General features: G+C 52.2%; 1 protein-coding gene across 3 annotated transcripts; it reads left to right on the plus strand.

Moving 5' to 3' along the window:
* The first annotated feature begins 27 nt into the window (after positions 1–27).
* ACAD8 (acyl-CoA dehydrogenase family member 8) lies at positions 28–17,012 on the plus strand. 3 transcript variants are annotated; one of them, XM_081544644.1, is made up of 11 exons: positions 28–172; positions 7,102–7,202; positions 7,616–7,785; positions 8,335–8,444; positions 8,756–8,832; positions 9,139–9,276; positions 12,360–12,495; positions 12,578–12,675; positions 14,960–15,112; positions 15,281–15,383; positions 16,284–17,012. In XM_081544644.1, exons 1-11 carry the CDS (start codon positions 64–66, stop codon positions 16,334–16,336), a joined length of 1,248 nt encoding a protein of 415 aa, XP_081400770.1. In that variant the 5' UTR covers positions 28–63; the 3' UTR covers positions 16,337–17,012. The 3 variants fall into 3 exon arrangements, with proteins under 3 accessions (XP_081400770.1, XP_081400772.1, XP_081400771.1); XM_081544645.1 differs by lacking the exon at positions 28–172 and adding an exon at positions 5,885–6,014; XM_081544646.1 differs by lacking the exon at positions 7,102–7,202.

Consider the following 17,012-nt stretch of genomic DNA (forward strand, 5'->3'; position numbering starts at 1 on the left):
AACTCCCGGCGTGCAGTGCGGCTCGGCCGGCCGGAGCTGCGGAGAGAGGACCGCGCGTCGGTGATGCTGCGAGGAGGCTGCCAGCGCGCCTGGGCGCAGCTGAGGGGGCTGCGTCGCCGGCCCCGGGGCCCCGCCGAGAGCGCCCGGCGGGGCGTGGTCTCCTGCATTGACCGTAAGGCCCCCCGGGGGCAGGCTCCGTCCACCTGGCCGGCTCGGCCGTCCCCGGCCCCGCATCGGCGCGTGCGGAGCCCGGGGGCGCGCGGCCCGGGGGCGCGCGGACGGGCGGGGGCCCTCGGCGGCCGCCGCTGGTCCGTCCTGGCGCTTTGCGGTGGAGTCCCGGCGGGGCAGCCCGGGGCTGCGGTTCCCTTCTCTCCCTGCGCGCGGAGCTGCCTTGTTGTCTCTGCTTGCTGATAAGGGCGAGCTTTGCCCCGGGGACTCGTGAGCTTTGCTGTTATTAATCATAAACTTAAGTCCTAAAGGTAGTGAAGACGTGGAAAGCCCGCTGCTGGTTGTGATCGGTGAACAAACCTCCGGTGATCCAAGACTCGCTCATATAAATAAATTACATAACAACGTCTGTGGTTACAAAACAGCTGTTGAAATTCCTGCAGAAATGTAACTTATAGCAAGTGGGAAACTACCAGAGCTTATAGACCTGAGTGGAGTGTCTCTTAGCAAATAATTTCCATGCGAGTCACCGAGCGGGGCTTCCCTGGTGGCTAGGCGGTAAAGAGCCCGCCTGCAGCGCAGGAGACCTTCCCTGAGTCCGGAAGGTCCCCTGGAGGGGGAAATGGTAACTCACTCCAGTGTTCTTGCCCAGAGAATCCGATGGACAGAGAAGCCTGGCAGGCTCCAGTCTTTGGGGTTGCAAAGAACCGGACACACCCACAACGGAGTAGGAGAGACCTAGGCCGACTAGTGGGTAACCAGACTCGGCGATGCTGTCAAAAAAGAAAAACAGTTTTTTCTTTTGAAGTCTTTCTTTTTAAAAATCTAAATGATACCTTTGTAAGCAAATAGAGCAGCTTCTGAGTGCCTTAGATCAATATCTAGAGTTCAAGGACACCAAGGAATAGGACGGTTTTCTTCCCAGCGTCTTAAAGCACCTTCACGGTGCCGCCTCACCCTTGCAGTTAGAGTTCGGTAAGCAGACTCACCTTTGTTGGTTGGCAGCAAATAGGTTAAATAAGAATATTTCCTGTGGCTAGAGGTGTAGCTTCAACAAATGAATTGCTTTATCAGCTTTTTAAAACAAACTTTAATTAGTGGAATGAAGTTGTCCTTTCAGTGTATCATTCTGCATATTCGAATATCAAGTTAATGGAAGTGATCGACAAACGTTTCTCATTGTTTCTTCATGCATTTTAATGTGAAAAGTAATTTTTAAGAGGGTTCTGATTTTCCTTATATCTTATATATCATGTTACAGATGAAGAAACTTGCTTAGGGTCTAGTGCAGCCCTCTCATTTTACAGTGGGGGACCTGAGGCTGAGAGCAAAGCCTTCCCTCCTGAAAGCTGTGTAATTAGTAGTTGCAGACCCAGAACTTGAAGGCCTGGTTGCTCATCCATAGCAATTTGCTGCAGCTTCCCAGATGCTCTCTCAGCGCCAGGATTCTCAGAACTGTTGAGATCTGGTTAGGTGTGGGCTTGGGATGCATTCAGAGATTCCTGTGTTCAGTTGTTTGGCCTCTTGTTTACCCTTGAACTACTGTACAGTCAAGGTCTTCCTCCTCTAATGTGGGCTCTTGTTCTGTTGAGCTTTACTACTTCTGTGTGTATTTGTGTGTATGTGCTGGCTTCTTGAACTCTGCCAATAGCCCCAGCAAATTTCATGCTGCCTGGTTTTGTTGTGGTTTTTTTCGCTCATGTTTTCTGGAAACTGGGGTATTTATACTCAGTAACCATGCTTTCTTGTGTATTATTTAATTTTTAACTTGACTTTTTGCTTGTTTACTCCAAGCAGTGTTCTCCTTTTGCTGTTGTTGTTGTTCAGTTATGTCCGACTCTTTGTGACTCTGTGGACTGCAGCACACCAGGCCTCCCTGTCCATCACCAACTCCTGCAGTTTGCTCAAACTCATGTCCATCGAGTCAGTAATGCCATCCAAGCATCTCATCCTCTGTCATCCCCTTCTCCTCCTGCCTTCAATGTTTCCCAGCATCAAGGTCTTTTCTAATGAGTCAGCTCTTCGCATCAGGTGGCCAAAGTATTGGAGCTCCTTTTGTTGACATTCCATTCTCTAGAATTGTCTATTACGATCTTCAATAAATATGTGACCATGCTGTATCTATGCTGTATCTACGCACCCTCAGAGACACTGTAGGTTTGGTTCACTGTAGTGAAGCAAATACTTCCATAACGGATTTGTTGTTTGCCCAGTGCTTATAAGGGTTATAGTCACACTTCACTGTAGTCTGTGACGTGTGCAGCAGCATTGGGTCTAAGAAGACAACGTTCACACCTTAATTTAAAAACACTGCATTGCTAGCAAAAAACAAGGCTAACCATCATTTGACCATGCAGGGTTGCTGCAGACCTTCAATTGGTTAAAAAAAACACAGATACTACAGAGTGAAATGAAGGACAATACAACGACGCGTGCCTTTATGTCTGACTTGTCTGAACTTGTTCCCTGTTAATTTACTTTAGATGCAGTTTAGAGTACTTGGATGCAATCTCAAAAACGACAGAATGATCTCTGTTCGTTTCCAAGGCAAACCATTCAATATCACGGTAATCCAAGTCTGTGCCCCGACCACTAACACTGAAGAAGCTGAAGTTGAACGGTTCTGTGAGGACCTACAAGACCTTTTAGAACTAACACCCAAAAAAGATGTCCTTTTTATTATAGGGGACTGGAATGCAAAAGTAGGAAGTCAGGAAACACCTGGCGTAACAGGCAAATTTGGCCTTGGAGTACAGAATGAAGCAGGGCAAAGGCTAATAGAGTTTTGCCAAGAGAACACACTGGTCATAGCAAACACCCTCTTCCAACAACACGAGAGAAGACTCTACACATGGACATCACCAGATGGTCGACACTGAAATCAGATTGATTATATTCTTTGCAGCCAAAGATGGAGAAGCTCTATACAGTCAGCAAAAACAAGACCGGGAGTGGACTGTGGCTCAGATCATGAACTCCTTATTGCCAAATTCAGACTTAAATTGAAGAAAGTAGGGAAAACCGCTAGACCCTTCAGGTATGACCGAAATCAAATCCCTTATGATTATACAGTGGAAGTGACAAATAGATTTAAGGGACTAGATCTGATAGAGTGCCTGATGAACTATGGACAGAGGTTCATGACATTGTACAGGAGACAGGAATCAAGACCATTAACAAGCAAAAGAAGTGCAAAAAAGCAAAACGGCTGTCTGAGGAGGCCTTACAAATAGCTGGGAAAAGAAGAGAAGCAAAAAGCAAAGGAGAAAAGGAAAGATATTCCCATCTGAATGCAGAGTTCCAAAGAATAGCAAGGAGAGATAAGAAAGCCTTCCTCAGGGATCAATGCAAAGAAATAGAGGAAAACAACAGAATGGGAAAGACTAGAGATCTCTTCAAGAAAATTAGAGATACCAAGGGAACGTTTCATGCAAAGATGGGCTCAATAAAGGACAGAAATGGTATGGACCTAACAGAAGCAGAAGAGATTAAGAAGAGGTGGCAAGAATACACAGAAGAACTGTACAAAAAAGATCTTCACGACCCAGATAATCACAATGGTGTGATCACTCACCTAGAGCCAGACATCCTGAAATGTGAAGTCAAGTGGGCCTTAGAAAGCATCACTACGAACAAAGCTAGTGGAGATGATGGAATTCCAGTTGAGCTACTTCAAATCCTGAAAGATAATGCTCTAAAAGTGCTGCACTCAATATGCCAGCAAATATGGAAAACTCAGCAGTGGCCACAGGACTGGAAAAGGTCCATTTTCATTCCAGTCCCAAAGAAAGGCAATGCCAAAGAATGCTCCAACTACCGCGTGATTGCACTCATCCCACATGCTAGTAAAGTAATGCTCAAAATTCTCCAAGCCAGGCTTCAGCAGTATATGAACCGTGAACTTCCAGATGTTCAAGCTGGTTTTAGAAAAGTCAGAGGAACCAGAGATCAAATTGCCAACATCCGCTGGATCATCGAAAAAGCAAGAGAGTTCCAGAAAAACATCTATTTCTGCTTTATTGACTATGCTGAAGCCTTTGACTGTGTGGATCACAATAAACTGTGGAAAATTTGAAAGAGATGGGAATACCAGACCATCTGACCTGTCTCTTAGAAACCTGTATGCAGGTCAGGAAGCAACAGTTATAACTGGACATGGAACAACAGACTGGTTCCAAATAGGAAAAGGAGTACGTCAAGGTTGTATATTGTCACCCTGCTTATTTAACTTATATGCAGAGTACATCATGAGAAACGCTGGACTGGAGGAAGCACAAGCTGGAATCAAGATTGCCGGGAGAAATATCAGTAACCTAAGGTATGCAGATGACACCACCCTCATGGCAGAAAGTGAAGAACTAAAGAGCCTCTTGATGAAAGGGAAAGAGGAGAGTGAACAAGTTGGCTTAAAGCTCAACATTCAGAAAACTAAGATCATGGCATCTGGTCCCATCACTTCATGGGAAATAGATGGGGAAACAGTGGAAACAGTGTCAGACTTTATTTTTTGGGGCTCCAAAATCACTGCTGATGGTGATTGCAGCCATGAAATTAAAAGATGCTTACTCCTTGGAAGGAAGGTTGTGACCAACCTAGACAGCATATTAAAAAGCAGGGACATTACTTTGCCAACAAAGGTCCGTCTAGTCAAGGCTATGGTTTTTCCAGTGGTCATGTATGGATGTGAGAGTTGGACGGTGAAGAAAGCTGAGCGCCGAAGAATTGATGCTTTTGAACTGTGGTGTTGGAGAAGACTCTTGAGAGTCCCTTGGACTGCAAGAAGATCCATCCAGTCCATCCTAAAGGAGATCAATCCTGGTTGTTCATTGGAAGGACTGATGTTGAAGCTGAAACTCCATTACTTTGGCCACCTCATGCAAAGAGCTGACTCATTGGAAGAGACCCTAATGCTGGGAAGGATTGGGGGCGGGAGGAGAAGGGAACGACAGAGGATGAGATGGCTGGATGGCATCACCGACTCGATGGACATGGGTTTGGATGGACTCCGGGAGTTGGTGGTGGACAGGGAGGCCTGGTGTGCTGTGGTTCATGGGGTCGCAAAGAGTCGGACACGACTGAGCAACTGAACTGAAACCTTTTATACCGTGAACTACCTGTTTGAATCTGTCAGTACTAAGAAACGAATCTGTAAACATGCACTGAGCTGTTGCCCAGACTGGAGTTCTGTAGCCCATATACTCTCGGGTGTTTGTTTCCTTAGCACTTAACGACATCCTGCCCCAGCACTGCCCCGTGGTAGACCTTCGGTCCGAATTCTTTTGTGAGTGGAAAATGGTCTGAGTCCTGATTAGGGAACCATGAATTGTTTAATCCCTAAACGTGTTTCTGAGAGCACCGCCCAATGTAGTTTTCTGCCTTGGACTTCTCAAGATAACACCACCTTTAATCTTCACGACTCCCATTTTAACGAGAGTCCTGGTGGAGACACACAGCTCTCTCCTGGCTCACAGGCAGCTGCTCCTAAGACCTGGGTTCTCTGAGAGAATGGCTGCCGGGCAGTCGGGCACTGAAGGAGGTTGTCCCCTGAGACTCCATGCCTCCTGTGCTGTGTACCGCCCCTTCAGGACCTTGTCTTGCGTGGAAGGAAGGAGCCTTAGGAGGTCACATGGAGCCCGCACCTTCCACTTTGCCCTCAACATTTTCACAGCCACCACTGTGCCTCTCGCAGTAAGAGACACTCCCTGATGCTTCTTAGCACGTCTGAGGCGGGGCTTCCTTTCCAAGGAGCAGCACCGAGAAGACAAAGGAGGAATAAATAGGATTTGCCCCGTGCAGGTTGCTGACCGTTCTGTGTGCGGCTCCCAGGATTCACGGCCCTATCTTTGGTACATTCTCTACACCATTCCCAACAGGTTGTGGTCTTTCCATGGGAGCTTTGCTTAGGTTCTTTTAGCTGCCGGCCTGCCCTTAGCAGAATGTCTGTCATCTTGCAAAATAGGAAAAATGATCAATGTTTCAGGCACTTGACTGGCTAGTGGGCCTGTCGCTCTGTTTTACACTTCATTCCTGTCCTGCATTCACTCTACGCAGTTTTGGGGGGTAAAAAAAAAGCATAGAAAATGACAGTGTTCACGTCATTTGGAGAACTGACTGTTTAGTGAAAAGCTGTAAAGTAACGACAGTGAACTGGGTGGTCAGTGTGTCAGGCTGATACTGGGATCTTTCTCCTAAAGAGCGTCACCTGTCATGAGATACTGGAGTAGTATCATCTCTTTCAAAACGTTTATGGTTCTAGAAAAACATCCTGATGAAGCTGGACTGATGGTATCGCTCAGCCAGTCCCTTAGCTTTTAAGTAGCTTAGACCTGGAAGTGAAGGAATTACCCAAAGCACTAATAGTCGGGGAAGAAAATACTCTAAAATTTCTGAATGCATTTGGTGAAGACAGATTTAGGAGGTCTTTAGCCGTGTTTTCAGCATTGGAAGACTCAGTATCCATGTTAATCAGTGACTATCAAATGCACAGCTTTGCTGCAGGACGTTTTCCCTCAGTTTGGAAAGTAAGCCAAAGTACACCTATTTTCCTTTCCTGATTGAGCTTTTAAACTGATTATGTTGATGCATATAGACAAATAGGCACAGATTCCGATACAGAAAAGGTAGGGCATCCTAAAGGAAAAAAAAACGTTTTACTGTAATTTGAGGGTCTGTGTGTGTTTATTATTCTTTTAATGTGATTTTATGAGGAGGAAAAGAGAAAGATGAGTAATGGAGGAAGCAGTAACAGGGTGGAAGGAGTCAGCTCGTGTGTTGGGAGTGCCAACGGGAGGCGCGGGTTCACGGGGCGGCGCGGTGGGGCTGCGTGTGTGGGTGCTCTCGGAAGCCCTCTGCCCGCCACCCTGCATGGGGCTCTGCCTTGTCCTCTCCCCTGAGCCCCGACGCGGTTCTGAGTAAATGCTGCCTTGCCCACAGCTTCCATGGGACTGAATGAAGAGCAGAGAGAGTTCCAGAAAGTGGCCTTCAACTTTGCTGCCCGGGAGATGGCGCCACACATGGCAGAGTGGGACCAGAAGGTGCGGGTATTCAGCTGCCCGATGCCTCCCGCCGTGAACCCGTCTCCTCCCGAGCACCCAGCTTGTTCAGTGTTTGTTCTGCTCTGAAAACTCAGAGCAAATGCGAGTTCCTGGAGTGGCGTGACTCCTCCTCCTGCAGATACCATTGTTTTAATTCGTAGATTAAAATTAAGATTTGGGCACTCTTAAAACCCAGGCAGTACTGGAATGATAAAAAGAAACTCGAATGCCAGAAAGCAGTCCTCTTAGAATGCATTTTAACTGGTACCACTGTGTGGGTGACAGAAGCAGTGCTGAGTTGAGAGGCTCCGTCCCCTCTCCTGAGTGCAAAGCGTCTGGGTCCCTCCTCACGGCCTCTGAAGAGAAGCCCACCTGTCTGTCCCTCTCCGATGACCCTGCCCTTTTGTCCACAGGAGCTGTTCCCTGTGGACATGATGCGGAAAGCAGCGCAGCTGGGCTTCGGGGGGGTGTACGTTCAGACAGACGTCGGCGGGGCGGGCCTCTCGCGGCTGGACACCTCCGTCATCTTTGAAGCCTTGGCCACAGGCTGCACCAGCACCACGGCCTACATGAGCATCCACAAGTGAGTGCCCAGCCTGGCGGGCGCCTTGCGTGCCCGTGAGGGTCGGCGGGCACCCTCTGTGGGAACGGGAGAGGGTTGCTCTGTGTAGGCTGCCTGCCCCTGAGGAGCCAGACTGTTACCAGTTCACGCGAGGTCTGTGGCTGCCTCTTGCGTGTTGCTTGGAGAACGCTGGCCTTCTCCCAAATGCCAGCCGCCTTGGTTCCGGACACGAGTTCTGCATTAGGGCAGGGCCTCCCTTCCCTCTTCCTCAACCCAGAGATGAAGCCTCCACTAATTTGGGAGAGTACACACGCCGGCTTGGTTTTTAGGGAGCTCAGTGGACCTAACTGGAAATAGTGTGGCCAGCGCCCAGGTGACCTTGGCCCTGGGTCCCTCTGGGCACTGTGTCCCCAGACTGTGTGCTAAGCCAGGCCTTTGCCTGAAAGGTGAACCTCAGCTGTGGCTTCTCCCCGCCACGCTCTTGTGCTTTGCTCCCCTCTGCGCGTGCCCGCCCCTCAGGCTCCCTTTCCCTTCTGTCCATCTCGGCGCCCGCCTCCTGGGTCCGCTCAGCATGTGTGTCTGGATGATCGACCGCTTCGGGAGCGAGGAGCAGCGGCACAGGCTCTGCCCGCCACTCTGCGCCATGGAGAAGTTTGCCTCCTACTGCCTCACCGAGCCAGGTGGGTGTGCGCAGCGCTAGAGGGCCTGAGGAGCCTGGGGCCCGGCCGCCTGCCCCCGGCTCGCGTCTCCATCCCAACCGAGGGGTCTCCCAAGTCTCAAAGCTCGCAGCATCACAAGGCTCAGGGCTCCCCGGAGCTGCGGTTGGACAGGGAGCCGGGGGGCTCTCCCTGAGCACAGAGCGCTTCTCCAGGCCTGGATCGAAGGCGTCTGTCGTTAGGGGTAGGGGCGGTCTCTCGGGAGCTGGGGCCTCGCGGGGGCTCCTGCCCCTCCCCAGCACCCCCACCTCTCAGGTCCCCTTCGTCCCCCCTAGGGAGTGGGAGTGACGCCGCCTCCCTCGTGACCTCTGCCGTGCGACAACACGATCATTACATCCTCAATGGCTCCAAGGTACCCGCCCTGCTGGCCGCGGCCGTCCCAGGCAGGATGGCAGCCCTTCCCCTTGGCGCCCACCTGGCCGGCCCACATGTCTGCAAGTGAACCTTCCTGAGAACAGTGCATGGGGCGAGGACCTCAAACCTACTTCCTGTGTTCACCGTCGCTGTTCCTCCTCTGGTCTGAGCCCAGTTAGGCCCGTCCTGTGCCCGTGCTGTCTGTGGCCTGGGTGCAGGGCCCTGGGGCCCCTTCCCGGCGCCCCTCACCTCCCACTGCCCCATCACCGGGGAACCCGCTTGTCTTCCCGCTCTGGCCCCGCAGGCCTTCATCAGTGGTGGCGGCGAAGCCGACGTCTACGTAGTCATGTGCCGCACAGGAGGGCCCGGCCCCAGAGGCATCTCCTGCGTAGTGGTGGAAAAGGGGACCCCTGGCCTCAGCTTCGGCAAGAAGGAGAAAAAGGTGAGTGCGGTTGGACAGGGAGCGTCAGGTGTGAGCCCCGCTCCAGCTCAACAACTGGGTCTGGCCTGGTGCCGCGGCTCTGCAGGCTGTTGCTTCAGTGAGGGTTTCGACAGCCCAGGGAGTGGGGGCGGGCCTTGCTGGATCTAGTGGTGCTGCTGGCAGGGTGCCTGCGTTTGCGGTGGCTTACATCAGCGGAGGGATTTCTCCACCGGCTCCTGCTGCCACTTCTGGCCTGTATTTCTTACTTCTTACCTCTCTGCCCCCTTGTTACCCAGGAAAAAATGCTGACAGGAGACTAGAGGTCTCGGGAGTGAAATGCTTTTGGCCCACTTTTCTTCTTTAGCTCAGCAAAGCTCACTGGGGTAACCGTGGGTCCCTCAGTAATGTAAGAGGAGGGTGTTTCCCTGGGCCTCGAGAAGACATCTCCAGGATGGACAGATCCCACAGCCAGGCCGTGAGCCGTAGACCTGTGGTTACCTCACTGCCCCTGGTCCTGAGCTGAGGTCTGCTCAGGTAGGCCGGCCCGGCGGGTCCTCAGCTCCAGCAGGTGCCGTTAGAGTCGGGGCCGGGGAGCAGTCCACGAGGAGATGGCCCTGCGTCTGCCTCTCGCCACCTCTGCTGGCTCCCCAGGCCCCCCACACCCCTCCGTGCCCTTCCTGATCCTGACCCTCTGCAGCTGCCAGGGCTTGAGAAGCTCAGCGCCCCCTCTCATGCAGCAAAGCTGGACCCTCTTAACACCGAGTATGCAAAGCCTTATGCTCGCTTCTGCCTGCGATTGTAAGACACGTGCCTTCTCACCTTCGTAAACGCTGAGCTGTGTACACCTGGCGTGGGAGATGGGTGGGATGTCTGTCTGGGATTTTGAGACGGACAGACACGGGCTCTGACACATTGTATTATAGAACCAGGTTATACTGATTCTGGTGTTTGTGTTCATAAAGCTAGTGTTGGCTGATTCAACACATTAGTATTTCTGGTATCTGTCGGCAGTATTACCAAAGCTAGCTAGCTTGGGGCTTGGAAAAAAATTGTAAATAAATTCTGTATACAAAAAGTTTCTCTTTTTCTCCTTATGCTCTGTCTCCTCTCATTTTTAAGCGTACATTATTTTCTTTTTTGCTTTTTGGTTTTCTTCTTGATTATTAGTTGTGCTTTCTGTATCTCTTGATGAATGGGAAATTCAGAAGGCTGTCTCATTCGTTCAGCAGCTAGCATGTGTCCACTGCCAGGTACCTGGACAGAGCAGAGGGCCAGACCGACGCATCCCAGGCTGTAGAGCTGCCTGTGAGCAGCGAGCGGGATGGTGGACTCAGGGATAAACGTGATGCCTCCTGTCAGCTCGAGGGAGGGGAGCAAGCCAGGGTGTGACGCAGAGGAGCTGCTCGGTGTAGGGATAGCCCAGCCCTCCGAAGATAAGGTATCACTTGATGCCATCTGCTGTGTCAGGAGCCCGCTGCCAGCCAGCCATGAGGAGGGATCTGGGCAGAGGCAGAAGTGGTTGCGAAGGGCCTCATGTAGAAACAAGTTTAGTGTGTTTGAAGAAGCCACAATTTCTCAGTGTGGCCAGAGGGTCATGAGCAGAGGGTTCCGCGTCGGGTGAGGTCAGAGAGCTTGCAGGCCAGGCGAGGGGTCACCTGCTGACCCCCTTGCTTCATCTGGTGGCTCTGGTGGCCTGAGCAGCTGGCTTTCTCCCCCACCCGTCTTTCCTGCAAGCACATGCTTCCACTTGGTGTACTGGGCGCCTTCTGTAGCTGAGAACTTGAAACAGAAAAGGAGTGCGGAATTGCTTTAGCTTGGATTTAGTTGTCAAAAGATTTTGTACGGAATAATGGGTTTTCTTGCCAGAGGGGTGGCGGGGAGGACTCCTTGGTGGCAGTGGGAAGGTGGTCTTTGGAATGAAAGACAGACGGACAGGAAGGGACTCCCTGTTCTGTGCTGGGACCGGGGAGTACCTGTTCTTTCTGGCTGCAGCTTCTCAGGGGCTCTGGGCGATGAGGAGCGGGCTTCTCTGCCCCGGGGAGGAGAGAGACGCTTTCACCGGAATGGGCTGGGAGGTGGCGGCCGTGTGTCTGTGGTTCTCTTACAACTCGGTGTTAAGGTCACCCAGCTGCCCCACCCAGGGGTGTGTCCTGGACGGGAGGTGAGTGCCCAGGGAGACCCACGGCCAGGGTGGGAGGGTTCAGACTCAGGTCTGGAAGACAAGAGGTCAGGGCTGGCCCTCCTGACCAGAGGTGCCTTGGGAGGCTCCACGGGGAGGTGGGGGTGGGGGGTGTTCCCAGAGAGGGGCAGAGGCAGCGGAAGTGGGAAGTGCCGTGTGGGAAGCCCTGAAGGGCGCGGGAGAGGACAGAGGGGCTGAGCCAGGGTTGGACAGAGGCCTCAGAGGAAAGGCCTGGGCGGGGACGGCTTCCCAGGCAGGGCGCCCTCAAGGGGGCAGTGGGGGGAGGGCTGCCAGTGCCTGGGCCGGGGGCTCGTCTGGCCCTGTGCCGGCAGGATCTGACAGCGTGGGTCTCCTGGAGCGGAGAGGAAGGAGGCCAGTCTATGTGGGGCACCTAAATCCGGCTCTCCGTGAGGAAGGGCGGCTCTGCCGGCCTCCCGGTGAAGCTGCCCCTGGGGACACCGTGGCCCCAGAAGGCACGTGGGCCGCCAGCCGGCTAGTTACAGGGCATGGGCTGCGTCCTAGGGATGGAGAACTGTCCCTGGGCTCGAGACGGACATACTGACGGGTGTCTTGCTAAACCAGCTCCCTAGGAAAAGCAGAGATCAGGAGGCCCTCCTGTTCGGCCTTTGTCGGTGTCTGTGGTGTGAATACTCCCACTTCCGGCCTCCGGCGTGACGTCGCCGGCAGGCCCACTGGGGCGAGGTGTGTGACTAGCTCCCATGCTCTGGAGCCCGTCCCACGCCTGGTTGGTGTGGTGAGCAGATGCTCGGAAGTAGGTGTGCTCGGTATGTTTAAAGGTTGCGCTGAAAGGGAAGTCTGTCAGAGCTGACATATTGAAGTGTGCCCATCTCGGGCCCGGGTGGACAGCGGACGCCGCGCTGCGTGGTGACTGCCGGGCCGCCACACAGCCCCTGATTTTTGCCAGGTGGGGTGGAACTCACAGCCGACCCGAGCGGTGATCTTTGAAGACTGTGCCGTCCCGGTGGCCAACAGGATCGGCGACGAGGGCCAGGGCTTCCTCATCGCCATGAAGGGCCTGAATGGCGGCAGGATCAATGTCGGTGAGGACCGCAGGGGCGGGGGTGCGGAGGGCAGGCACGACGGCCCCCAACTCACTGGCCGCCTTGGTCCCCTCCCTCCCAGCTTCCTGCTCGCTGGGCGCCGCTCACGCCTCGGTCGTCCTCGCTCGAGACTACCTCAAGGTCCGGAAGCAGTTTGGAGAGCCTCTGGCCAATAACCAGGTGACTCCCCACGTGTCCCTTCATTTGCTCTCGTCTCCAGAACGTCTTCTGGAACAGTGGGGCCCTAATGTCTCTTACTGGTTCTGCCCTCATTGCAGCCAGAACTTGTGCTTTCTTTCTGTCCAGTTTTATAATAGTTTTTGTTTATAGTTGCAGGAAGATTTGTGATGTATTACATGGCAAGAGAAACATGACATTTTAGGAGTGTGTGCTATTTTGTTTATGAGATACATAAATACATGTAAACACTTAATAAAACGTTTTCAAAGATACGTCTTAAAATGCAAAAAAGTAGTTATTTCAGGGGAGTGGGATTGGAGTGATTGCTTGCTTGTGACCCAGTTTTTCATTCTTTTTTCTGTATTGAGGTAACACTGGTTTACAACATCATTAGTTTCCTGCGTACATTATAATTGGACTTCTTGTCCACTATCGTGAGCTCACCACCAGAAGTCTGATTCCATCCGTCACCGTTCAGTTGACCCCCTTTACCCGTTTCATCCCCCTGCCCGCTTCCTCTGGTAACCCCCAGTCTGTTCTCTGTATCTGTGAGGTTGTTTTGTGTTTTCATTTACTGTGTGTTTTTTAGATTCTTCGTGTGAGTGAAGTCATATGGCGTTTGTCTTTTTCTGTCTGACTTCACTTAAAGTAACACTCTGGGTCCATCCATGTTGTCACAAATAGCAGAATTCCATTCTTTTTATGGCTGAGTAGTAGTCCATCGTATACATATATTCCATCTTCTTTGTCCTTTTCTCTTGTTCGACACTTAGGTTGCTTCCATATCTTAGCTGTTGCAAATAATGCTGCAGTGAACTTAAGGACACATGTATCTTTTTGAATTAGTGTTTTCATATTTTTTGGAAAAATACCGTAAGTGGAATAGCAGGATCGTGGGGTAGTTCTGTTCAGCTCTTAGCTCATGGGGTCCCTTTGTAGGTTATGGTCTTTTTTCCGACTGACTTTAAGATTCGTTGTCATTGACGTTGGACAGGTTTAATATATGTTTGGGAGAAGGTCTTTTTGTCTTGAGGTAATCAGGTGTTTTCTTAGCCTTGTGGACATGTATATCCAGTTCCTTCTCCAGGTTGGGGACGTTCTCAGCTCTTCTGTAAACGAGCTCTGTACGCCCGTCCCCCATCTTCTCCTGGGATGCTTACCGTCCTTACACTGCTCTTCCTGATGGGGTGGGATGGCTCTGGGTGATTTTGTTTTAGTCTTACCTCTCCTCTTCTGCCTGAGTCGTTTCTGTCTGCAGGCTCTCTAGTTATACAGTCTGCTGTATTTCCATAGCTGTCTAATGCATTCTCTATTGCGTTCATTGAGTTCTTCAGCTCCAGGATTTTGGTTTGATTCTTTCTTGGAATGTCAGTGTCCGTGGCAAAATATTCCTTCTGTTCATTACTTTTATTCCTGAGTTATCTCGTAGCTCATTGAATTTCCTCATGATGGCTCTTTTGAATTCTCCACCGGTTAGAGCCAGTATCCATGACTGGTTTGGTTTCTGGAGAATTATCATCTTTTTGTGATATCCTGTGTTACTGGTGAGTTACTCCTCTTCAGCTGGTTCATTAGAAGTAGCCAGTCCGTTCTTAGGTAAAGCTTTTTTTCTGCCTGATTCCAACAACCCCACAGGTTGGAAGTTAGAGGCTTTTCTTCTGGTTTCCAGTAGGTGGTTCTGCAGCCCCGGCTTTGATTTCTCTTGCCTGCGCAGCCTCTCCCTGAAGTGTTCCCCAGGCTCCCTGCTGCTCCCTGTGCCCAGGCTTCTGGCTGTGGCTGGTATCCCACTGGAGGCACCCGGATGGCGGGCGCCTCCACCTTGTCCAGGGTTGCCTGGGGTAGGGGCGTGGGGGTGGAGCTGAGGTCTCGAGTACCTCGCCTCTCTTGACTTTTTGGGTCCTGGGCGCTGCTGTGGGCTCAGCTGCCAGGCCAGGGACTGAGGTCTGGGGTCTCAGGTCCTCGGGTCCTGCTCCTCCAGGTCCCAGCCCACCGCCTTGAGTTGCAGAAGTGTGGGGGCACCAGGGCACCCTGGTGTGCTGGGCAGAGGCACCTGTGTGGAGCTGTGAGCGTTCTACTGGCTGTAGGTTGAAGGGTAGATAGAGGGAGCATCTCCTTGAGGAGGTGGTAACTGCAGTGCAGGAGTGGAGTGGACTTGCAGCTTACCAGGAACGTTCTTAGTGGGGCCCGGGGGCCTGTGGCAGAGGCCTGTCCCTGGAGGGGGCTCTCAGGGCCCCGGGCAGTGCTGAGCCATCTGTGTGTGTGGTTCTGTCCCCTCTGGCTGCAGTACCTGCAGTTCCAGCTGGCCGAGATGGCAGCCAGGCTGGTGGCCTCACGGCTGATGATCCGCACTGCGGCCATGGCTCTGCAGGAGGAGCGGGAGGATGCAGTAGTCCTGTGCTCCATGGCCAAACTCTTCGCTACAGATGAATGCTTTGCGGTGAGTGCTGGTGCTCTAGCTCTCCTGGGCTCCCGGATGTAGTGGGCCTTCTGTTCGCTCCTGGGATGCTACTTGAGGCACCAGTTACTCAGGAGAGGCCCATGTGGGTGCTCGTGGGGAGGAGTGCCTTCCTGGGACCCGAGGTTCCTCACCCCCATCTCCCCGCAGATCTGTAACCAGGCCCTACAGATGCATGGTGGCTACGGCTACCTGAAGGACTATGCCGTCCAGCAGTACGTGCGGGACTCCCGGGTCCATCAGATCCTTGAAGGTAAACGCACCCAAGATGGTTTCCTCCCTGTTGGAGTGTTCAGCCCAGCATCTGTCCCTGTGCTGCCTGGGCCCGGCCTGCCTTCCTGCTCCCTCCTGGCCCCTTTGGAGGGGAGGGCAGTGGCCTGGGGATCAGGAAGTTCTGCTCTGTCCCCTCTGAGGTCACCCTCCCCCTGCTCTTGGCCTGTGTCAGTTTTATTTTTTATCTATTTATTATTTTTTATTGTGCTGGGTCTTTGTTGCTGCACAACTTTTCTCTAGTTGCAGCGAGCAGGTGCTACTCTTCTTTGCCATGCGCCGGCTTCTCATGGCGGTGGCTTCTCTTATTGCAGAGCACGGGCTTCAGTCGTTGCAGCACATGGGCTCAGTGGCTGTGGCTCCCGGGTTCTAGAGCATTTTTTGCATCAGAAAGAATGTAAAAATGAACCACGCAACTCATTTCCTCTCCCCAGGAACTAATTCCACTCCTTTTCAGGGAAAATGTTTTTGTTCTTTTAAAATTCAGTTTTCTGATTACCAACGATGTTGGTGTATTTATTGTTGAAAAATTACAAAACACAGGAAAAGTTTAAAAAGATCATTCAGGTTTTGACATCTGAATTAATATTTTGGGTTCCTTTTATATTTTATACCAAAAATACCTTTTTTGGATTTTTTCTGTGCTTGTAGATAGATACACTTTTAAAGACTAGAATTATACTACGTGTATGTTCTGCTGTTTTATTTTGTTTGTTTTTTACCTAATAAAAGCATTTTACCATCAGGAGAGGTTTTTTACAAGTAAATTTTTCCTTCTGCCTGACATCCGTTGAGATGAAAAGCACTGCTGCTTTACAGTCCTGGTCAGACTGGTCAGAGCCTCCTGGCCCCTGAGACCCGGCCCGCCCTCTCCCTCTCGCAGGCAGCAACGAAGTGATGCGGATGCTGATCTCGAGGAGCCTGCTGCAGCAGTAGCCCGCCCCAGGCTCTGACAGCAGATGGGTGGTGGGTGGCCCCCATGGAGGCAGGTGACGAGTGAGTCGGGCTGCTGGAGGGGCCAGCGTCTCCACGGCAGCTTCACGGCGTCAGATGGAGGACGGCAGGGCCCCCGGACTGGAGCTCCCAAGACGACATGCCGCCTAGTCTTCCTGGCGCTCAGGGTGGCGGAGAGCTCCTTGCCCGGCCCACAGAGTCCTGGCGTGCCTGCATTCTGCCGGTTGCCTGGATCCGTCCCCCAGGACGCCCTGAGGAGGGCTTCCCAACCACAGCAGAGGCGTGGGAAAGGAGCGGGGCAGAGATGCTTCCCGTCGGTTCTGCTCCGCCTGCCCCCTGAAGATGAGACCGTCCTTGCGGCCACCCTCGTGCGGCTCCTCTGAATGCAAGTCACGATGAGAGGGGCGTGCGAGGCCTCCTCCCGAGCCACAAGTGGGGCACGCCTGCACCTCGGCCGCCCAAGTGTCATGGGCTCAGGTGGCCTGGGGCTGATTGTTTAGAAGCACGTGGTCTGGGAATGGTCCTCAAAGCTCCTACAACCATTCCTGGTAAATGCTTTGAGTATGTTTCTTTTCTGAGTTTTTGTTTCTCTTTTTCGCTCTTTTTAAATGTTTTTAATCACTACATTGATAAATAAAATCTACCACTGTCTACCTTT

Source organism: Giraffa tippelskirchi, chromosome 11, assembly GCF_054371585.1.
Source record: "Giraffa tippelskirchi isolate mGirTip1 chromosome 11, T2T-mGirTip1v1.2.pri, whole genome shotgun sequence".
Lineage (NCBI taxonomy): Eukaryota > Metazoa > Chordata > Mammalia > Artiodactyla > Giraffidae > Giraffa > Giraffa tippelskirchi.